General features: G+C 40.1%; 1 protein-coding gene across 5 annotated transcripts in view; it reads left to right on the top strand.

The window, feature by feature from the left end:
* Positions 1-24,520, top strand: part of PLXNA1 (plexin A1) — a 367,927-nt gene that overhangs the window by 280,323 nt on the left and 63,084 nt on the right. For all 5 annotated transcript variants that reach the window (XM_067463505.1, XM_067463504.1, XM_067463508.1 and 2 more), the window contains exons 11-20: positions 4,071-4,167; positions 5,245-5,435; positions 11,816-11,967; positions 13,411-13,531; positions 13,789-13,925; positions 14,856-15,023; positions 16,469-16,562; positions 18,821-19,057; positions 19,451-19,594; positions 21,078-21,312. In XM_067463505.1, the coding sequence (XP_067319606.1) occupies positions 4,071-4,167; positions 5,245-5,435; positions 11,816-11,967; positions 13,411-13,531; positions 13,789-13,925; positions 14,856-15,023; positions 16,469-16,562; positions 18,821-19,057; positions 19,451-19,594; positions 21,078-21,312 (1,576 nt within the window). The remainder of the gene's footprint in view (positions 1-4,070; positions 4,168-5,244; positions 5,436-11,815; positions 11,968-13,410; positions 13,532-13,788; positions 13,926-14,855; positions 15,024-16,468; positions 16,563-18,820; positions 19,058-19,450; positions 19,595-21,077; positions 21,313-24,520) is intronic.

The following is a 24,520-nucleotide window of genomic DNA, read 5'->3' as shown; positions in this document are numbered from 1 at the left end:
GCAACAAAGAAGGTTAAATGTCAAGATAGTTACCCATGTGTTTTATGATGTATTTTTACTGTTTGTCCTACTCTTTTATTATACACCTCTTTGAATTTAGTTGGATTTAGTCTGCATGCATATTTTACAAAACTGACTGGAACTAAAGCTGTTTTGAAGAACCTTCAGGTCATTTCTGTGAATGTTGGTAGTGTGCCCAGTAGCTTCAAAATCCTGCCTTGAATAGTTATGGCTGCGACCCCTCATTGGAAACACCTCATGACCTGTGCAGTACTTTGCTGTAGATCTTCCATATGTCTTATTTACTGCCTGGAAGAAATCTCTCCTGTACTACCTGAAGCAAAATGCACACATCCCTCTCATGGGTGTGAGTTGCTTTTATCAGGTCAGGTATTGGAAGAGTTAAATAATACATTCCCTCCCACGCACCCTGTACCTCCTCCCATTTGAGAAGGAACTAATTTCCAAAAGGATCCAGGGCAGAGAAATGCAAATAAGTGTTTCGGACAGCTGCAGGCTGTATGCCTTCCTGAGATGCCAGGGCCCCAAATGAGACATGTCAGAGTACAAATTGAAAATGCCAATTTCACTTATGCTGCCACGCTGCTCGTCACAGCTAAATCCTTTCCTGCCACCCCTTCCCCCACATTTCCCTCTTACTGGATGATGGGTGCTTCTCCTTAATGTAAATGTGCCCAACTTCCTTGGGTTAGTGTGTTTTTTCCAGCCTATCTCAAATTAGTAGGATAAGAACAGATGCAGGCGCTCTCTCCCATCTCTGTGTGTACCACATTATACAAACATCAGTTATCTTCAAGTCCTAGTGATTCATATTTAATGTGTGTGCTGTATATAGACATTATTGGTATAAGTTTATATTCATTATTATGCTTCCATTCATCTGTACTCCTGATATTTACATGGATTCAGGTACTGCACATGCCTGTATGTGATTCCATTCAAGGGAATCATCTTTTTGAGAACAGCTTCTGGGAACGACTTTGTGTACTGCTAACACAAGGTGCTCATAGTTATTGTGCTATATTTCCAGATTAGCTTACAGCTATATCCCAACACTGTGTGGAATACTGGGATTTGTAGTATAGGGAATAGGTTATTGAGAATTTAAATCAGAGGGCTTGTGCCTCAACAAACTACAAACTCCAGAGTTCCATAGGATCTTGCCATGCCTGTTAAAGTAGAATCATAATACTATAATTTTAGTGTAATAATGGAATGGAATATTCAGTGTATTTGAATAGAAGAAGAAGAAGAGGAGGAGTAGAGGAGGAGGAGGAAGTGGAAGAAGAAGAAGAACAACAACAACAACAACAACTTTATTTTTCTACCCCACTTCCATCTCCCCGAGAGGACTCGGGGCGGCTTACATGGGGCCAAGCCCAAGGCAACATACAATTAAAAACAGAGCAGTAACAAATTTAAACAGCATAAAACAGCATAAACAATGATAAGCAAGCATCATAAGCAACAACAGAGATAACCTCTAGTCTCATTTTTTTGGGGGAGGGAGGGGGCCAATGTGTGAAACAAGTTAAAGGATGGGCTGGTCAATAAGGTGGATAGAGCATATAGTAGCATAGGAATAGAGCAATTAAACAGGATCATTTTAGCTTAACTTAAAATTGTAGTAATCAAATATAGGAACTTGAATTCAGGTCATGGTTAGAATAGTACATTGACAGGACAGCCAACATAGTACAGCTATTACACCATTGGTGACTTCTGAGAGAGCAACCTTTTGCAGAAAGTAGTCAATGAAGATCTTGTCCAGTTATTATCATTAGTTTGTTTGCCTTGAAATGACAGCATTACGTTTTAACGGGCATTTCTAGTGTTTGCATTTTTAAAGACATGCACTGCCCAGGGAAAATTAAAAGGCCTCATAAAAATATATTAAATAAATATATCATTCAATGAATGGGAGGTTTGGCTGATGTATTTCTCTTGGTTCCTGCTTCAGAATTGCTGTGCAAATTTCAAATGCTGTACTTAGACAGCACGATTTTACTGGCAGGGAATATTGTACACAGTGAATGCCACAGGGGTAGAATAAGTGTTTCTGATATGGCATTCAAACAGTGATGTCTGTGTTGAACTGTTCAGCATTCAAAAGGCCTGATGTAAACATAACTTCTCATAATTTGTAAAGGAATGAAGGTTTTTTGTTATGGAATTATTTGCTGAGATATTTGCAGCAGACTTGTCAACTCTCAGGAGCTCATCTTTTTATGGTGTTTTGTTGTACGTTCTGTATTACATGCTAGTCCTGTATTACTGTGAGAATGCTAAACAGGGATCATTTCAGGCATTGTTTTGCCCGTTAATGATTTTCATGCAAAAGAACCACTGAGGAACCTAAGGAATGGAAGCTGGGCCCTTCATTCATGGGGTGGGGTGGAGACTGAGAATACGTGTCAGCGGGAGGAAGACACATGCCGCCCTCCTCTTTCTGCATGTCATAAGCTGTAAAGGACGACTCGGTGTCAAGGCTGAGAGAGGGAGAGATGCCACGGGCACAGGGAGAGCCGATTCTGTATCTCCCATAGGTCCCTAACAAACTCCAGCAAGCCATGAATCTTTCATTTAATCTCTCCTGACACGCCTGTCATTTTCTCCAGAGAGAAGCGGAGAATCTCTCGCCAAAGGAGGTCATTAGCTGTCAGGGAAGGTTCCGACTGCCTTCCTGTCTTCATATCGATTAAGCCTCCACATGTGTGCAGGGACTGTGGAGGGAATATTGATGAGGCTGCCAGAAGTCGGGCCTGGGATGTAGATTGGGTGTCTCTTTCCCTGGATAGGCAGAGTGAGAGGTCTCGTGATGGTGCTGGATGAAGATATATTTCCAAAATCATGTCTCACTGAATCATCCCTCCCAGAGGCCTTAGACCTGTTACATTTTCATTTCCTCTAAGGGAACTTCCTTTTCCTTACCAAACTGAAGGCAAAATCCAATATTGCCAGTGCAGAAGAGCAGACGTTGAATCTGCTAGCTTTGTTTCAGATGTAGCTCTTGCTTAGGTTATACCAAGGGTCCTCAAACTTTTTAAATAGAAGGCCAGGTCACAGTCCCTCAAACTGTTGGAGGGCCAGCTTATAATTTGAAAAAAACAAACAAACCAAAAACCATGAATGAATTCCTATGCACACTGCACGTATCTTATTTGTAGTGCAAAAAATACTGTAAAACAATACAATAATTAAAATGAAGAACAATTTTAACAAATATAAACTTATTAGTATTTCAGTGGGAAGTGTGGGCCTGATTTTCAGACTTAGGTTGACCCTGAGCGAGGGCCGGGTAAATGACCTTGGAGGGCCATACCCTGCCCCCAGGCCTTAGTTTGAGGACTAAGTTACAGCCCATCAGAAAACGCTCTGTGACTTTCTCTCATTGAAGTAACTGCTTTGCAACATCCTGGATAAGAGTGTTGATTAGAATCAAAATAAATGTAATTTTCACTACATATATAGTGAAAATACTATGGTCATGCACTATTGGAGAAAACCTGAAAAATCCTTGGATGTGTGTCAGTTCTGATCTTGAAATGCACATTTTACACTCAGGCACACAGCTTTAGTACCAAGTGGAGTTGGGTGTCTGTAACCCAAATAAATTATTCAAGTTATTATTCTTTTTAATGTTTGTAACATGATGAGTAAAAATTCAAGCTTTTTTAAAGGCATAGTTCATAAAGACAAGGAGAGAGTATGATGAGCATTGAACCAAGTCCAAATTTAAATATTCCTCCCTTCCTTCCATCTCGCAGAATTCTAGGTAGCTACCATAAAGATAAAGATTAGGTTTGCCTGCATTTGGGGAGGGGGTGTCCCTGAAAATGGGGGCATTTTTGTTTCTGGTGAGATTTTTTTTTGTTTTCGGTATGCACTCATTCCTGCCATTACTGGATAGAAATGGGTGCACTTGGAATAAATACAACACTGCTAAGCCACCTTCTGGTTTCTGGTCTGAATCTCCTTTTCAATCTGTTCTTATGTCTATAAGAATGACTAATGGAACCTCTGCCCTCTTGTGTTTCTCCTCCTGACAGTATTTCTATGAAGGGAATGACATTAGTGACCTCCCAGTGAACCTTTCTGTGGTGTGGAATGGAAATTTCATCATCGACAATCCCCAAAACATCCAAGGTGAGATGATTTCACGAGAAGGGTGAGGTGAGAAATCCCCTTGGGTATAGCAAGAGGCCTCCCTTGGTGAACTGATGAGCTATGTGGGCCAGACTCTAACCAATAAATCCTGGGAGTGAAAAGCCAAATATATTGCCAATTTGAGCAAAGCATCTTATTGAAGCAGAGCAAAGTTTGGAAGAGGCAATCTGAAAGTAATTGCTTTCATACACTATCCATTGCCTTCCTTCCTTCCTAGCAAGATATATTGCAACCTGAATGAAATAATCTTACTCAGAAACATTTTCTATGTAGCGTGATGTCTTTTTATAAGCATTACCAGAACTCAGCAACTCTTTAAGAGACTTAAGTCCACACACTTTTGTTGAAATCACGTTCTAGATTATTCTATTAACATAGCTTCTATGAGCTGTGAATAATGACAACCTTAGAAGTGCACATCTTTCAAGGTGGGTAGATAGAGCAAGCGTATACACAATAAGGGCCTTGAATTATTATTGAGTTCCCTCAGGGAGATAGGGCAGAATATAAATAAATATTATTATTATTATTATTATTATTATTATTATTATTATTATCCTGTCTTTCTCCTAATAGGGACCCAAGACTGCTAATAATCATATGACACAACCGAATACAAATTTAAAGCAAAGCAAATACAAAATTAAAAAAAAAAACAAATTCAATATTTGTGAATGAACATGAATTTAAAATACAGCTAAAATTTAAAATACCTCTCTGCTCTCTTTCTGCCAGCAGGCAAAGGACCTTTTTATTTAGGCAGGACTTTGGCTCTTAACTCATTGTGGCAGAAGAGTCTTAATGGGGTGTGGTGTGGCTTTATGTTTTATTCTGTGTTGCAAATATTGTCTAAACCACTTTCCCTTGGTGTTTTAAAAATATAATTGTGTATTTTTTTAAAAAAAATCAGTATAGTTTTAAGTGTACTTGCTTTTAATTTGTTGTAAGCAACCTTGCATCCTATGCTAGGAAAAAAGGCAGGATATAAATTAAACATATTTTGTTCAACACAGCTACCATTTAATTTAAGCAGGGACCTGTGCTTTTTCTTTGCAGCTCACTTATACAAGTGCTCAGCTCTCCGTGAAAGCTGTGGATTATGTCTCAAGGCAGATCCACGCTTTGAGTGTGGCTGGTGTGTGTCCGAAAAGCGATGTTCCTTGCGCCAGCATTGCCCAGCCCCTGAGAGCAGCTGGATGCATGCCAGCAATGGCAATAGCCGCTGCGCAGACCCCAAAATCACTAAGGTAAGCTTGTGTGGGGTGGCCGGGTAGAAGGTTTTGGAAGGGGGCGAGGTTGACCATGTTGGAAGATCATTGGAATTTCTGGAGTATTTAAAGCACGAGTAGGATGACCCACAGTTTCTGATGTACATAGTAGTCTTGTAAAATGTAATGTTACTTGCAGTTGGAGATTCTGTCCTATAGATAGAAGCCCTTGACTCTTCTTAGGTTTCTTCCAGCTCATTTCACTTCTAGAAGATTCCTTTCTTTCTTCAACTCCATAATCTTGCAAGGAGCCTCTTTTCCCACTGATCCATGAGTGCTCACTGAACAGGAACATGCAGAATGTGTATCCCTTGGATAACATAAGTCCTGTCACCATTGTGCTATTGTTGGGATGATGCAAATGTGCTTGCAGTGGAGATCTAGAGAATGCAATTCATCAATTAGAATTAGGCTAGCTTCTTTTCCTAACCATAATGATGTATTTTCTCTTTCTATCTAGTTTCTGTTTGTGACATTTCTTACTCTCTTTGGTTAGAATGGAAATTGAGTAGTCTCAATTGATACTGATGGGCATGGCAGTTTATTGGTCAGAGCTGGTAAATACTCTCAGATGACTAGTGGTCCACATTTTAAAGTGGATGGAAGTGAATTTTGACCTGCTTCATTACAAGGCGTTTGTTACAGGGCAGGGAATATGTCTCAAATACACTCCAATGCTTTTTTGCCTTTTGTCTTTGCTGTAAGGCTGAGAGGTGAAGTTTACCATAGCAAGGAAGATTGTAGAGATTGTTATTTCTTTGTTTCCGTGCTGGGTTTTTTCTTTCTTTCTCCATTCAGAATTAGACAACCCTTGTTTTCATCCTCTTTAGGATTGGCATATCCCTCTTATCTAACAACTGTTACAACTGTCATTTAATAAGATTATGGGTGTTCATGATCACATGTCTGGTGGGTTAGATACCAAGTACATTGACAAGGATTGTTGTGAGTTATCCTACTTGAGAGTGCATGGTGGAGGAAGCGTGTTGCCAACCTAAAGGACAAATTATTTCTAGAAATTTCCAAATGTACAGTTGAGAGGTTCAGGATAGTCCATTTGTGTGAGTTCAGAAATGACCATATGAAGAACCACCATTACAAATAAGCAACTGTCCTTCTGTTTATCCATAGATTGCAGAACTGTCAGGTCTTAGTGACATTAATGGCCAGAGCATTTACATACTATATTTGGATTTCATTGTCTTCTCTGAGGAAGATAGGAAGTAAGTGTAATTGCACTCATGTTCTCCACAGCAACTTGCTTCTTGCTGTTTACTGTGAGTGTGTAAGTGTTGCTAACCAGCACTGAGCAAAAAGCTCAACTCCTCTTCAGTCAGTTTCTGTTGCAAATCTGTTACTGAGTTGCTGTGAGTTTTTCAGGCTGTATGACCATGTTTGAGTAGCATTCTCTCCTGACTTTTCATCTGCATCTATGGCAGGCATCCTCAGAGGTTGTTCATAGGTCTGTTCTATGGCATCCCACAAGGGGCCATTCTAACACCAATACTCTTTAACATTTATATGAAACCACTGGTAGAGATCATCCGGAGACATAGGGCGGGGTGCTATCAGTATGCTGATGATACAGAAATATTTTTCTCTATGCCTTCAAAAACAGTCTCAGCTAAAGATAGCGTGTCTCCTTTGAATGAATGCCTGGAGGAGGTAATGGGCTGAATGGGGGAAAACAAATTGAAACTGAATCCAGGCCAAAAGAGGTGCTTGCCATCAACAGTCCTAGGAATGGAGATATGTCAACCAGTCCTAGGTGGGGTTATACTCCCCCTGAAAGACTGTGTTTGCAGCTTGGGAGTACTCCTGGATCTGTCTCTCCAAATGAGGTAGAGTGCTTGCTACCAGCTTCGGCTGTTATGCTAGATGCACCCCTTCCTAGATTTGGGGACCTAATGATGATAGTGCATGCCCTGGTAACCTCAGGGCTGGATTTCTGCAATGTGCTATACATTGGGTTACTGTACCAAGTTCGGAAACTCCAATTAGTTCAAAACATGGCAGCCAGATTGGAGTGAGCCTATTACATCTATACTATAGTCACTCCACTGGCTGCCAATTGGTTTCCAGGCAAAGTACAAAGTGTTCGTTTTGGCCTTTAAAGCCCTACATTATTTGGGTCCAGGTTACCAGGATCTCCTTCTCCTGCACAAAAGGTTTTAGGACACTGAGGTCCTCTGGGGGGCATTTACTCCAGCCCGCCAGAATCTCAAGGCTGTGGAATGACCTGCTGGAAGATCTCCGACACCTGAAGAAGGTGTCAAATTTAAAATGCCAATGAAGACCCTTCTCTTCTGGCAGGCCTACCCTAATTTACATTCTATTACCATTATATGTCAGTTCTGTATCTGTGTGTGTGTGTTTATCTATGTCATGACATGTCATGTCATGTATTTTTTATATTCATTTTTAAAACCTTTTTTGTACCCCACCTCAAACTATCAGGAGAGGCGGGTAATAAATGAAATGTATTATTATTATTATTATTATTATTATTATTATTATTATTATTAATATCTACAATAATAATATAGGGTGAGTATCCCTTACCTGGAAATCTGAAATTGGAAATACTCCAGAATCTTAAATTGTAATATGGGTGGCTAAGATAGTGAACCTTTGCTTTCTGAAGGTTTAATGTACACAATCTTTGTTTCATGCAAAAAATTATTCAAATATTGTATATTTTTTCTAGACTATAAAGTGTATATTAAACATAAATGAATTTTATCTTTAGACTTACCTCTCCAAGATACCTCAATATGTGCACATATGCAAATACAGATATTTAAAATCCAAAACAAAACAAAAGAAAACATTAATCTGAAATCCAAAACACTTCTGGTCCTAAGCATTTTGGATAAAAAAATACAGAAGCTATCATTTCTTAAAAGAATTCTTTTAAGAAATGATAGCATGATGCTACATTCCCAACATTTGATCCAAAGTTTGTCTTTGCTGTTCCAATTGAATGCACTTGGGAAATGGGGTGAAATACATCATACAAAGATTTACTAGTACATGTTTTATTTAATCTTTGAAAGCCTCTTCTTCAGAACTTGCCTCATGCATAAAAATAATTTTCATGGTACCCACCCACATCTGTATTTTCAACCTGCATTCCAGTCTACATTTCAGAGGCACATTTTCATCTGGAATGCTATGTATGCAGGGAGATAGGAGTCATTCCAAAACAAAATGATCAAATGGCCAAGCTGGTTAGCCTATGATTCATTACCTCATCTTTCGGGCATGGTTAGAACTTGAGTCCAGTTCATTTGGCAGATTTGAAGAGTTTGTGCTCTGAAACCAATTAGCAAAAGAGGTTTGTTGTTTGCTGAGACTGAAGCTACAGTGGGCACCTCTGTGTGTGGAGAGGAGTTCAAGAAAGAGCCAGATTTCTCTGCAAACTCTGTCTCTCCAGTGCCTTGTTTAATGGTGACCTCCCCACACAGTGTGTCAAGCAGTGTTGACTTTTACCAAGAGCTGCAGCTCCCCAAACGTGTGGCCCTTGTCAGTTTTGCAGCAGTGGAGGGGAAATCTAACATGCCACGGCAGCCTTTAACACTAATTTAACAATACCAAACAAACAGCCACAGCTCACCAAGCACCCCAGAGGAGCCCAATTTGGAAAGAATGACTTGGGCTGCCGGCTGCAGCTGCCGCTTTAATGAGTTCTGATCCAGGACTTTAGCAGATGATTGCATTGAATTTAGGCGAGCAGCAAACCCCAAAGCTCAAATCAGTTTGACTGTTATATGAATTCAGAAGCATAGCATGTGATTGCCCAAGGCCTTCATGTCTGTTAACTCGTGGAGTGGCTTGTAAGTCAGAAAGCAAGGATAGAAACATAGTCTGTGGGCTTTGGATTCCTGATCCATGTTGACTTTGGGCACGCCACAACCTCTTAGTGCCTCAGCTATGGGTCATTCAGCAGCAGGTTATTCTGGGAGCTTGATCAATGCAGCATTATGGCATTTATAAGGCATTATCTAAAGAATGAAAAAGTAAATGTATTTTATGTTGATGTTACCGCCTTGGTTAGCAATATAGATTTAAATGCTCTTTGTTTGTCCACCGCCCCCTGCAACTAGAGAAAATGTATCTGTGTTACTTTGTTATTTTCTCTTTACAGAATTTATTTCCTTTCTCTTGATGGAGCTTGGCTTCAACTCCCGGAAATCCTAACATCTGGTAAACTGGCTGGGATTTCTGGGAGTTGTAGGCCAAAACACCTGGGGACCCACAGGTTGAGAATCACAGATAATAGATTATATTTTTGTATGTATTGTTTCTGATTTCAAAAAAAGCTCTTGCTATTTTTTTTTTAAATCCTGCATTTTTTCTTTTGGGAAAAAATTATTTGTGCAACTTTTTTTTGCCCAAAACAGTAAGTCTTCGCAGCAACAGCAGCAACAACAATTCATTTCTTCCCTGCCCCTACTCACAGGTGGGACACAAAATAATTAAAGACACATCACCATAAAACATTCAGTAAAATACATATATTAAAACCTATTTCATATGAAAATACACAGAACAAAGATTAAAATACAATAGACATAGGACATTACCTTAAAATTCATAGTTAAAAATGGACTGGATTGGTCTGCCAGAAGAGGTCTTCAACTGTCCCTTAAATGCTGACAGCTTATTTAACTATTGAATGTTGAAGTGTTAAGTAAAACATTTTGTATCCTATGCAAAGCATTTTCCCCACAAAAACCAATATTTCTGAAAATTTTGCAAAAGTGCTCAAATACAAAAAAAAACAACAACTAAAAACCCTGACTTACTTGCTCTTTTTGGTGACATCCTTGTTGATGCCAATTATTCCATATATCTCTTGAGTTTTTCCCTGAAAAACAGCATGAAAATAATAGTAGTAGTAATAATGGTAGCAATAAGAGTACAATCTGTGCAAAATCAAAATTATTCACTGATTATATCACAGTGACAGAAGCTATTTCTCCTGCACCATAGCCAGACCCTGTGTATTTCTTGAGGCATTTTCTTTGTAAACAGTATTGGGTGGTCATTAGTGTATTGTCTTGATCATATTGTTATATTAGTCCCACAATACAAGCTGTATCTAGAGTTCTAGGTTACACTGGTAGGCTAGCTAAGGACACTCAACATGAGATTTTGCATGCTCATTTATCCTATTCCTATTCATGGCTGGTAGCCATTTGTGGGGCGTCTTTTTCTTGGAATCTCTTTGGCTTAGGGTTGCCAGTGACCCAACACAGAGCTTTCTCAGCTGGATACTATTAATCCTCTTTATCATTGGCAGAGGTGTGCCAAGCACCCAGGGCCAGCAAACTCTGGTGTAAAATTGCCCATAATTACCTTGTTAGTGGCAATGGTGGGTCCATGCCGCATTGCTCATCTGTCATCATGCTGGTGTATGTCAAGCCACACCTGTCTGTTTCATTGGAAATCATCCTAAGAAATGAGGCATATCGTGCTCTGCTGGGGCTTCTCCCCCTTCCCAGCTGGTGCTGGCAGAAACCTGTAAGCTGGGAAGCACCAGAGTTGGAATGGGAAGAGAAGACCCAGGTTGTAAAGGTTAATTAGTATCTCCTTTGTCGTAAAAACTTAGGAAGGGTGATTTTCTCTGTGTTAATTCACATTGTGAAAGAGAAATAGCAGCCTCTAAATGAATGCCCAAGCCTGAGCAAAGAGAATGGCCACAAAATGTCAGAGAGGACACGCTGCACTAACCTGAAGGACAGTCCAGTACAAGGATTGCAAGCAAACCCACACAAGGCAGAAAAGTTCCACATTTCCATTTGAATGCCAGAGTGCTATTTGTGTGCATTACTTTTGAAGCAGAAACAATGGGTGGTTTACTGACCTGAATTACACTTATACATTGGAGCCAATAGCCCGAACATTTGCAGTGTGTTACAGTTATCTCTCTCTTGCTTTTTTACAAGAAGATGGGTGCTTGAGGTTTCAGTTTTGCTTGTTGCTATGAAAAATCCCCAGAACTCTATATTCTCATGCACATGGTCTAAATATCTAGCATTGTTATGGATAGGGAAGCAAAGTCTGAAACGGCACCAAATAATGCATTAGTAAATAATGCACTAGCTATCTTTATAAAAGGGATAATGACAACCTGTTTTGACAGAGTCGGAATTGGCCTCCTGAATTATAATCTTATTTTAGTTTAGATTCTGGATATTAGTTTATTCTTAATTGCAATATGGCTGGAGACCTAGAGATCTAAATATATTGATAAATATTTGGAGATTATGCAGAAGTGTATTGTAATGTAAGTAGGTTACCTGGTCACAGTCACCTCATGAGCCTAGTAACGGTCTGGCTTTGTTCTTTTCTAGCTGTTTCCTGAAACGGGCCCTCGTCAGGGAGGGACTCGCTTAACTATCATCGGTGAAAACCTTGGTCTGAAGTTTGAAGATGTACGCAGTGGTGTATGGGTTGGCAAAGTGATATGCATTCCCATTGAGAGCGAATATATCAGTGCTGAGCAGTGAGTATTCTATAGATGCAGGTTAGCCCATGTAAGGAAGAAAGATCTGGGAATGTCACACTTAACCTACATGGACTCTATTTTCTCAGAGATGTTTCTAGATTCTTCCCTAGTCTCATCTAACTAGCTGTTAGTTGATTATTGGGATTTTAGAGGGAGAAAGTCATATCCTTCATGGTCCTACAGTGGTAAAACATTACCATCATATTCGAAAGAGAAAGCTGGGTGCAGTACGTCAGCAGCTTGAACTTGGCCTAAATTGAAGCTCCTTGTTTTTCCATAAAGTTCAGTGAATTGACCTTAGAATAAATTTCCTCTCATCCTAATCTAACCCACAGGCTGTGTTGGGATGATTAAGTGTGATGACAAATGCTTGGGTGCCTCTTTGATTTCTGTAAAGAGAAAGGATGGGTGAAAGGTACCTGGGAAAAAAGAAATCGTGCCACCGGATAGACCTCTGCATTTATTTCCAGAAAACATCAAGGGATAAGGCAAACCCGATATGACATTTTTGTCAGAATTACTCTTCTGGCTTTATAGTTCACTGGTAGGAAGTAGTGAGTAGTGACACATCAGTCACTAGAGGAGCCCCAAGATAAGGAGCTTTGATTTGGAAGTATTTTACACCTCTTATAAAATGGTGAATGTGGGCACAGAGGTTGTCAGAGTAAGAACAAACTTTTAAGTCCCACTCTCAATATTTTGGGTACACATTCCAGTTTCTTAACAAAGTCATAATGGTATGTTAGCAGATATATGCCCTATCTAAAGCTGATCAATTCTAACTAGCCAGCTGGTGGGATAACTTCTTTTCTTTCTGTGTAGTCTCCTTTGTTCTTTTGTCTTAGCTGTGCAGGCTGTTCTAGTTAAAAATTATGTATAAACTAACAGAGCAAGTTCAAAAAGAGGATTTAATAAGAGAAATCAATTTATGAACATTTGGCTGCCTTTCTTTTCATATGCAAATAGCAATGATATCAAAAATGCTAATCCAGAAATGTATAGGAACGTTTGTACTGTTTCATGTGTCAGCTGCGTTTGAACACATACAGCTATAGGAGTCGGAGAAGAGAGAAAATTGGGGGTTCTTTATTATTTCTCTTTTTATTTTGGTTGAATTATAATTGATTTCCTACTGAGCTGAGTGTTACACCACTTGTAATATTTTATCTATATAGCAATTTTAATATGCCCATTGTTAAAAAAAAACCAATTTGATATGTGCTGAGAAATCACTTCTTGAAGTTGTTAGATGACATTTAATTAAAACCACAACAGCCTGCCAAAGTATAGTGACAATGTTAGAAGAAAGTACTTGTCCTTAATATAAATAAGAGGACAAATACCAGCTTCATGACATTAGAACGCAGCCTGAGATCCTTAGGACAGTTCTGCAAACATGGGGCATATAAATTACAAAAATATATGTTGTTCCTTCTTTAGGATTGTCTGTGAGATTGGAGAAGCCAGCCCCAGCAAAACCCAAGATGCTCCTGTAGAAGTTTGTGTTAAAGACTGTTCTCCCAGCTACAAGGCAGTTTCTCCAAAAAGCTTCACTTTTGTGGTAATCATGTGTTAATCATTTGCCTAGAGTAGGCATGGACAAACTTTAGCTCTCCAAGACTTTTGGACTTCAACTCCCACAATTCTTAACAGTAAGCTGGCTGGGATTTCTGGGAGTTGAAGTCCGGGAGGGCTGAAGTTTGCCCATGCCTGGCCTAGAGCATCTCTTCCTACTCTGCATTTTCCCACTTTTTCACTTAAAGGCATTACCACATGCAGTTTCCTGAACTGTGACTTTGCTTTGTTTGATTTTGACAGACTCCTACTTTCTCACAAGTGATTCCAGGCCGTGGTCCTCTCTCGGGAGGCACTTGGATCAGCATCAAGGGAAAGCACCTCAATGCAGGAAGTGACATCGCCGTGACCATTGGTGGTCAACAATGTGCCTTTTCGTGGTGAGGTTTTTGTGTACTACAGAAAAAAGAACCAGAATTAGAGGAATGTACCAAACCATGTGAATATTGGGAGTCTGTGTGTTATATTGAGTGTGTATGTGTGCTTTAAAATAAAGTGCGGCTCCTAAGGAGGCAAGCAAAGACTCCAGTGTTAAGATGTGGAATGCCTTTTCAAGATTCAAAAAAAGACACATTGAATCTGCAAATTTCCTTTCTTTCTAAAAAGCACAAATCCCTGAGCCATGAAGTGGATAATTTTTAGATTAGGGATGATAATGGAGCGGCTCTTTAAATATTTTTGTGCTGTAATTACTGGTTATCAGGCTTAATCGCTGCTGTTTGCAGCAGCCACACGATGGAGAACGCTCCAGAGCTATGCTGGCTTCAACAGCTGTTTCTTGCTATTCTTTTTGTATTAACTGATAATTTTAGCAGTACTTCCTTGAGACAGAGGGAGATAGCATATGCAGACAGTGACATTTTACTTCTAGATATAAAATATGAAAAGCCGAATAGAGACAAGGCTGAATCCTTCCCAAACAGGTCCTGTCTGCCCTTTCTCTGCATGTGAACCCAGGAGTTATAATCCATAACAAGACTCAGTTGTTTTTTGAATATTAATTAGCTCCTACTATAATTAAAAGATAATCTTTAGTCTATGCTATGCTTCTTTTGAGCAGTTTTAGTTCCCAACAAAACCAGCATTGACAACCCAATACGCAGTTGGTGCCCCATCCTTGCTCTTAGAAAGAGGATTTTGTTGTTCATATCACTTTAATAATTCAATTCTCATTGTCTATATAGATAAAGGGACAGAGAAGCAACAACCATTGTTTTGAGTGCAGAGATTATGCCACTGCGTGGCAGCAGAAATGATGTATATTGGTTTTCCAATTCTTGGGGTTCTTTCTCTGCCTCTCTCCTGCACAGGAGAAATGCTGGTGAAATTCGATGCAGGACCCCTCCTGGCCAAGTTCCAGGAGAATCACCCATCCTCATCCATATAAACCGAGCCATACTTAGCAGTCCAGATGTGATGTATTACTATACTGAAGACCCCACTATTCAGAAGATAGACCCTGAGTGGAGCATCAACAGGTAGCACTGTTTAGATATGGGGGGGAAGCAACAGAAAATGTGTGGGGGTGTGGTGTAAGCAGAAATCTGCATTTATTTGATTATTTGCATCACTGGGTGTATATATCATGCTCTTGAATATTGCAAGTTTTCTATTTAAAGACCACAACAGAGTTCTGGAGTACCTTAAAGACATTCATCATAGCCTGAACTTTCAGGGCAATAGTTCTCAACTTTTGATCTTCCATATGTTTTGGCCTTCAACTCCCAGAAGTCCCAGCCAGCTTACCAGCTGTTAGGAATTATGGAAGCTGAAGTCCAAAACATTTGGAGGGCCAAATATTGAGCACCACTGCAGGAGGTCTTTGTTTCTGGTTCAGACTTTCTCCAACAATATAAATATGAAATCTGCTTTCCAGAATTAAGAGATAACCAGATTTGATATCTTTTCAAATAAACTAGATGGCAATAGAAAATAATAACTAGAAGGAATACAACTATTTCATCTTGGAATATAATGTCACTTAATTAATGTCATTAAGATTACAATTCGAAATCCACCTACCTAGTGGAAGCCATACTGTATTCTGTGTGCCTTACTTTTGACTAATCTCATATAGGATTGAACTGCAGGGCTACATCTACACTGTAAAATTATTCCAGTTTGACACAACTTTAACTTTCATGACTCAGTACTAAGTATCTTCATTCATTTAAAGCATTTTTATCCCATCCTCCATACTAAAAGCCTATCAAGAGTCAGTCAAAACAAGACAATGGGTGGTTGGCATCTTCCATTAAAAGGAAGCCTAGCTGATGTCTTGGTCACAACTTCTATGCCTCTCTTGTTATTTCCATTTCTTTGTGGTCTTTAGGAAGTTAGTGCAGATGTGTTAAGAGCTTGTAGTCCATCAAATCCATGTTCTAGACATGCGACCTTGTCACATGGCCACTGGAGGTGCTCCACTTCATCAAGGGGCATGTGGAACCCGGCGCCCCATGTCCCACATTGCTCAGCTCCAGCTGAGAGCGATCAGATGGAGAGAAATGTGGAGCACATGGCTCCCCTCCCCCCATGGATTCCAGTGGCAATACGGAAGGCCTCCTGTGTTGTCATGGCAGTGGCATGCACCAGCTCTGCCCTCCTTCACCCACAGAGGTTCACCAGCATCATTTGATGGGAGCTGGCGGGCTCCGTGGGTGACTTGGTCTAAACCAGCGCATCTTGCCGATTTTAGTCCCGTGTGAAGAGTTCAGAGCAGGAAGTTTGATTTACTGAAGTGTTCATTTTCAGTAGTTGTTCATTTTTACAAAGTTAGTCTTAACACTGGGTTTTCCCTAACTTGAAGAGAAGAGACAACATATAGTTTTTACAACATTGGGGTAGAAATAGCTGTCTTAATAGTTTTACGCAGCCTACACTCTATTATAGGTTTTCCAAACCCTTTCTTCTACTTTCTTTCTAGCGGTGGAACATTGTTGACTGTGACAGGCACTAATTTGGCCACTATTAAGGAACCCAGGATTCGAGCCAAATACGGCAATGCTGAGGCAGAGAACGTAAGTGAGCTTTTGGCATTCTGACAAATGGACAGCAGTTTTAAAGAGAATCCAAAATCATGTTTTTAGTTAATACATATACCCTACTTTCTCCTTATTGTTTTATGTGGTCCAGGAGGCTTCTATAATGCTATAGAAACTTCAGTAATCTGTTTAAATGAGGTGATTGTAGATACGACATACAACAGTTCCTCTCTTATATCACCTTCCACACTCAGGGGTGGGAGCATCTGTTGTGCATATTCAACAAAGGATGTCATGAAAAGCTACAGAAATAAGAGGAATATTCAGCTTGACAAGGCTTATCCATGTTCTAATAAGAGCCAAATAAAATCCATCCCTTTTTCATGGGAGAAAGTCACTACATGTTATTGGGAAATTTTGCAAGGGAATGAAAAGTGACATATTTGGTTCCAGCCATGTTGCTGAATCTGCTAGCATAACAGATCATTCTCCCTGTCTCTTCAAAGTATGTTATTTCTAAAATTTCTTTAAGAAATCAGTACAGGAGAGGGAAAACTTTTGTGCTGTTGTCTTCTGCCTTGATCCATACGTAAATTTTCATAGAAAAGGGGGGCCTGGTTTAGTTTTCCATGGAGCAAAAACTCAAGTTTGTTGTCCTGGAAGGTTTAGTATGGAATAAAGAGCTTTGACTATTTTGTGTGTGTCTGTCATGCTGGAACAAACAGTTGGGAATTACATCAGCCACACTCCTTTTGATTTATCTTTGCCCTGCACCCCTACCCTTCTCTATCGCTCAGATGTGCTTTTACCTCCTTTCCAAAACAAACAAAAGCGATTTCCTATTCCACGGGTTGAAGAACTTAATCCCCTTTCTCAAAACCCACAGATAAGTGGAAAATGGACTTGCCTGGGTTACATACCCTTGTTTTGGATAATAATGGAATAGATGAAAACAGTATGGCAAAATATAATCAGTATTTATAATGATAAATACTGTAATGATAATCAGACATCATTACAGACATGATAGCATAGCATTGACTAGAAAACTTATGTACCAGTGTTGTCAGATTCATTTTCTTAAACTTAAGTATAACTTGAAATAATTTCAAGCAGACCCTGCAAAATTAAATAAGTGTAACTGATCACAGGCTTACTCTATGCCAGGCATCCTCAAACTCTGGCCCTCCAGCTGTTTGGACCTTCAACTCCCAGAATTCCTGACAATTGAACAAGCTTGTTAGGGCTTCTGAGAGTTGGAGGCCCAAACAGCTGGAGGACTGCAGTTTGGGGGTGCCTGCTCTACACTTACAATATGGGCATGCGTGTAATTGGGAGAAATGTAATTTTTCAAACTTTATCTCTTATTTTAAAGTTAGAGGAGTGAGATGATAACAATTGACCACAGTATTGTGGGTGTTAGCATTGAACCATTAAGAGAAGTGTCATATGACCTTTAACCTGGACTCCATTTCTAAGGGCAGTTCTATACTGACACTATAATGCAATTTGAAGCTGGATCAAGAGCAGGATGTCCACAAAATGTATGCCTCCCAATGTATACTGTAGCATGCATTAAGTGAGAAACAGCACTTTAAAAAGCTCACCAGAAAATCTGGAATGAGGTAAAAAAAATAAAAAAATCTGCAGTCCATCTTATGCAGAACTTGAATCCAAGACCAAAATACATGGTGCCCGCTAGTGCTGGGGCACTTTAAAAAAACAAAAACAAAATAGAGCTGCTGGAGGATAAATAAGTACTCCCCCAGGATGAAAATTGCATCATTCTCATGGGGACTCTAGCTTTCCACCCTTTTGTTCTCATTTCCTGTGCTCTGCCCTGATCTAACACTGATCCTGATTGGACATTGATAAGCACATCAGTACATCTCAGTACATATATTCCTGGATTTGGTTCCGATCCACAATCAGCAGATACTGTGGTCACTGTCCCAACTTGGAACTGGCTCCCAGGGCAGTTGCATAGGTGCACCACAGCAGAACTGGTTCAACTTAATCCACTTCCTAAATTTTAGTATCTATAGAACCACCGTAAAGCAATATGACTTCACATCATCCATTATTTTAGATGATTTTTGCAACATTTTGTTGCGTTATATTACTACTCAAGAACGGTAAAGGTACAGACTAATCTCATCTAGTGAGGGTCAAAATGTTAACTTATTCTTCCATGTGATGACAAAATACAGGATTTCCATCCTTACATTGGGTTTTCCTTTCTGTTGGAAATCAGAGGGAATATGGACTAAGAGAAGCGTCTTCTTCCTTTCTAGAACTGTACTGTCCATAATGATACCACCATGGTATGCTATGCTCCCTCCATTGACAACCCAGTCCGGAGCCCCCCAGAACTTGGTGATCGCCCAGATGAGATCGGTTTTGTCATGGATAACGTCCAGGCCTTGCTGATCATCAACAAAACCAACTTTGTCTATTACCCAGATCCTGTGTTTGAACCTCTTCCTTCTGGTATGCTGGAGCTTAAGCCAAGCTCCCCTCTCATCCTCAAGGTAATGCCTGCTTTAGCATCACTTTAAAAGCAGATACAAATCACAAGTTTTCTTCTGTGGAATGACCAGTCCCCACCCTAGCTACATAGGGCTCTATACTAGAATAATGTTTTTAACATATTTGTATTTTCATGTTCCAATTGTCAAAAGCAGAGAAGATAAATTTATTTTAGCAAATACCTCCTTCATATTTAGAATGAACAACAAATGGTTTTCTTATTCAGCCAAGGATATTATGGGGAGCTTGGGACTGTCATCTTTAGTATATTTAGGTTTAGTGAAATATTGTTGCTAGAGTAGAAAACTGGATTCAGAGCATCTGCTTGTTGCTTATTACAATGAGGCTGGGACCCTACTAGTAAATACAGAGTTGTTCTCATTTGCTTTTTAAAGGGCCGGAACCTGGTTCCTCCAGCATCTGGGAATTCCCGACTAAACTACACTGTGCTGATTGGCGACACTCCTTGTGCCCTTACGGTTTCTGAAACCCAACTTCTTTGCGAGTCACCAAATCTCACAGGACAACATAAAGTGACGGTAAAGTGTGTCAGACATGGTCCTTGTTTGTGCTTGTGTTGCTTTAGCAGCTTGGTACTGTGTACTTAAGGTTTGTGGGGTTTTTGTACAGAAAGAGATCCATGTAGTCCAGAAAGGTAACCCTACTACTCTGTTGCAGCAAACATAGCAGACATCTTTTGCATCAACTTTAATGGCATAACTAGTTCCTTATTTCAGCTTTTTTCACCTTAGAAGGGAAAGGAAAATTAGAGTAACTCAAAGCAAAGTTGCTTTTTAATCATTCCCTGCTTCCACTCAACAGTTTTTGAATCTACTAAAGGAGGATTAGCTGTTCATTAGGCTGCAGTGCAGCACTTCTGACTCACTCCTCTGCTCTATGTGGCCTTCGGTATTTGAAAAGGACCCAAACATTCTCTTCCCCAGGCGTCTCATCCATCAGGGAATGCACTTAGCATCCCATCTGTTATGATAATGTTCTTTGAATGAGACATCAAACACGCTGCCTGCTCCTTGAAGGCATCGGCAATGCACCAGCATGTGTCTGCATCCCATCTAATCTCTTCCAAGCGCCTTGGCCAGGCAACGTGAGAGTTAGCCCTGTGGTGCCTGGCCATTGTCCTTCCTACACGTGCATTGGTTTCCTCCCAAAGTTTGCTGCTAGCATTAAGTAGGAGATATTTGGGATGTAGCTAGTAAGACGGGAATAACCATTATAATGAACATTCGGAGTAACTGGGAACCTCTGTTCTGTCGTTAAGCAGTGCACTGTCCTGCACAGCAAGTATTGCTTTCCTACTGGCATTACAGATTCTGCAAAGCAGAAGATAGCAGCTGTTCACTTATCCCATGGCAAAAGGATAGCACAGGCCATCAGCTGGAAAAGTTTAAAATTCTGGTACCATTCCCAACAGAGGAAGCCTATACCACAACAGATTTCAGAATAATGGACATTGGGCAGAGTATCAGAAAGGGATTGTCCCAACTTCTTGTTTCTTCCAGTTTCTGCAACACTATACCCGCAGTGTATGCTAGGTGGGGAACATCTATAGAAGCCATTTCTCACTCAATATTTTATACTTGTAGACTCTTTAATATTTGCCTTGCATCTGTTTTGAATAATGTTTACTTTTAAAATGAAATCATTGAGAAGCATTTCAAAATGCCCCCCTTTTCATTATGCTGTATAGAGATGGTTCAGATCACATGGCCCCATATAAGCATCTGATTTTGCATTTTGAAGGATCTGCGTTCTTAAACAACATTATTAGGTATGCAGTTTTGTCAGTGCTTTGGAGTTATGTTTCCCTTGATTGCTGAGATCCCAACCACCCAATGTGCAAATGTTATAATCTCTTCTTTATGCCTGAAAGCAGAAAGAGCCCAGACTATAAGATTTTAAAATAGACTGATAGGAATTTGATAGGAATGTAAATGCTTTTTTGTGTAGTAAGGTGGCCCTAGTTGCTGAGGTTTGCTCTTTCTTTCTCACTTTGTCTCCCAGATCAAGGCTGGAGGGTTTGAATTCTCCCCAGGGACCCTGCAGATTTACTCAGACAACCTCTTGACCTTGCCAGCCATAATTGGTATTGGAGGGGGTGGGGGTCTCCTCTTGCTCATCATCATCATTGTCCTCATTGCATACAAACGGAAGTCCCGGGATGCTGACCGCACACTCAAACGTCTCCAGCTGCAGATGGACAACTTGGAGTCCCGTGTGGCCTTGGAGTGCAAGGAGGGTAAGCATACCAAAACAAAAAGCAAGAGAATGAAATCATAGGATGAACATGACAGTCAAGGGTTGTTGTGATGTACTGAGCCTTTTGGCTATTTCAGTCTGTAAGTCTCATCATACGAAATCATTGACTTTGCTGAGTGGGACCATGGAAAGTTGAAGTCTGACGTCTCATGAGTCCCAGAGCCTTCTTTTTTGAATTAACAGAATCAAGGCTCTAAACTACAAGATCCAAATCCTTACCCAAGTCTGCCCTTCTCAAGCACATTTACTGGAGGAGGTTGGCTCAGTAACTGTCTCTTAGTCTAATTTAGCTCACAGGATTGTTGGTGAGAATAAAATATATACTGTGCGTATTCATTAAATGCACATAGAACCTATTTTTCAGTGTTCACAACTATTTTTTAAAAAACTAATAATAAAAAAATCTTTTAAAACATTAAAAGGTGGAGGAATCTTAGATTACTGCAAGGTCCATGTAGGAACATGGGAATAAGAATGCAATTAATTACAATAGTGCTGGATTCTAGTTATAGCTTATTTCACCATTGTTAATGGCTTCCATTTCCCTATCATTGGAATAAATTGCGCAACTGCCACTAGCAGCAGAAGCTGAAAGGGACAGAGCAGTGGGAAAGCATTCGATACCATAGCGGTGCTCCACAGTCTGTCCTGAACCCTAGAAGTCTTCCACTGCCCTCAAGTGCTGTACAGAATGTTGTCATGTCACCAGGGTTAAAACAGAGAAACAGCCAATCCAGCCAGCAATTGTTGTGTCTAATGGAGGAGCTGTGCATTCTTATCTTTAACCTAAGACAACAAAATGTCTTGCACTCATCCTCATTGGACAGTAATTGCAATTGTTATGCAGCCTTGCACTTTTTCCCCATGCCCTAGTCCCATGGTTACAGCTTTGCACATTTCCCACTCCCTGTCAGATCGTTTACAGCCTGGCCACGTTTACAGTAGCCGAACGCCACCAGTTGATAAGCACTGTTTTAACTGAGTTTTTAAGTTGTCATTTAATATGTCTCTATGTTTTTTCAACTGTATTATTAAATTGTGTTTTATTTTATGTTCTGTTTTTGGCACTTGGTGCTATGTGTAAGCTGCCCCAAGTCCCTTCGGGGAGATGGTGGCGGGATACAAGAATAAAGTTAATAATAATAATAATAATAATAATAATAATAATATTTATTTATTATTATTATTTCTATATTAAGCAGAGACTGGATGACTGTCAGGCATGTTTTGATTGTGTATTCATTCATGACAGGGTATTGGGCTGCATAGCGTTGGTACTTTTTCCAGTTGTATCATTCTGTAATCCCTGGGCAATATAATTTGGTATCTTCAGGCAATAGACCTAAGATTTGGCAACTCCTGATGAATAATTTTGCAGCTTTCCTGTTCTCTAGAAAGGCACATAAGTTAGGGAAGTCAGCCCCATCTTCAAATTCCTTAAGCCATAGATTTAAAATACCAAAACAATGTTTATACTGGGTTATTGTAGGTTTTTCGGGCTGTATGGCCATGTTCTAGAAGCATTCTCTCCTGACGTTTTGCCTGCATCTATGACAGGCATCCTCAGAGGTTGTGAGGTCTTCTAGAACACGGCCATACAGCCCGAAAAACCTACAACAACCCAGTGATTCCGGCCATGAAAGCCTTTGATAATACAATGGTTATACTTCAGCCCCCAACTGTCCATTCCTTTTTCTGTCACTCTGGCTGTGCTTGCAGTCCTGGATGCTTCTGCAAACTCACTTCCCTGTTTCGTGGGCTCTCCTTTGGAAGGCGACTGGGGTCGGGCGAAGCAATTCTAGTGATGGTGGAGATAATTTAGTAAGGTTTTAAACAGAAAAGTTTTAAAGCAAAGGAAAAGCCTGCCTGCCTTCCTGCAAAAGGCTGTGGGTCTCTCATTATGTGACAGACAGATGCTGAGAAATTGGACAGAATGCTGCCTCTGATCCTGCTGATAAAACCTAATTGCCCATTATCGCCACAAGCCAGTGCCTAGGGCTGTGACCCTGCCAACTCCAACTTGGCCCAGAGGCTGCGACAGAAGCGGGCACCTAAAATGAGATAATAAAAAAGAGGGAAGTGGGAAAAAATAGCCCGATAGAAAGAAATAGTGACAGAGAGGATTGGCGAAAGAGGGGGGGGGGGAGTACGTGGAAGAGATTTTTGCCTTGTCTTCCACAGCTGGCAGATAAAAGGATCTGCTTTTAATTAAAAGCCGCAATATCTTCTCTGCCTTTTCTCTTTTCTAGTCCCACTAGTTACAGATAAGATAGTGTGCCTTTCAAGCTGACGGTTTGTTTTTTCTCATCAAACTGATCAGCCTACAGCCCTCTGCGGCTTCTAGCTTCCTTTTAAAGTGCCATTAATTTGATTTCCCCCCCACACTCCCCCCCCCATGTACTGCAGTAGAACATGTACACAAACAATCTGCTTCCCCTTGTAGATGCAATTAAAGGTATAGGATGGCATTTCTCTCATTCTTCTTTTCAGTCCAGTCAAAAACTAGATAACCAAATGGCTGTTCCAGCTACAAGATATAAAATCAGCATGCAGTGAGGACATTTGTGTGGCTTCGATCTGTTTCCTCTCCCTAGTGCTCTCAAAAAAATTATGCCGATGTTTTGTCATTCTCCCTGCCTTTCTATATTCACAGCCTGAAAGATAATTCTGTGCCAGAGTACTAGCCTTCAGGCCTCACACCTGCCTGCCATCTATTCTTTGGTGTCAGGAGATTGAACTGAATGACATTGGAGAGATCTCTTCTAGTTTGGCTACTGCAGTTTCTCTAAGTTTTCTAGGATCTCTGTTATGGCTATATGGATTGATGACAATGTTTTAAACATGTTTTTAACTTAATGTTCTATTTACTGTTTTAAACTGTTGTTATATTTGTATTATCTTGCAGCATCGAACTGCTGCCAGTTTGTAAGCCGCCCTGAGTCCCTCCTCAGGGGTTGAGAAGGGCGGGATAGAAATGTTGGAAATAAATAATCAATAAATTATGCTATATCCTTGTAGCTCCAAAGAAGCCACTATAATATATATCCCTGGACTTTCTATCTATGCTGTGAGATGAAAAGTTGCTGATTTAATATGGATCTAATTTGTGCTGATGGCACAATAAAGCTGAATAGCCTTTAAGATGCCCAAGGGCCTACCATTAAATTTCATCCTGCAGGTTATTAATA

The sequence above is a fragment of the Anolis sagrei genome, chromosome 2, assembly GCF_037176765.1.
Source record: "Anolis sagrei isolate rAnoSag1 chromosome 2, rAnoSag1.mat, whole genome shotgun sequence".
NCBI lineage: Eukaryota > Metazoa > Chordata > Lepidosauria > Squamata > Dactyloidae > Anolis > Anolis sagrei.
The sequence above is the reverse complement of the archived record's forward strand: the minus strand, read 5'-3'. Positions and strand labels throughout refer to the sequence as shown.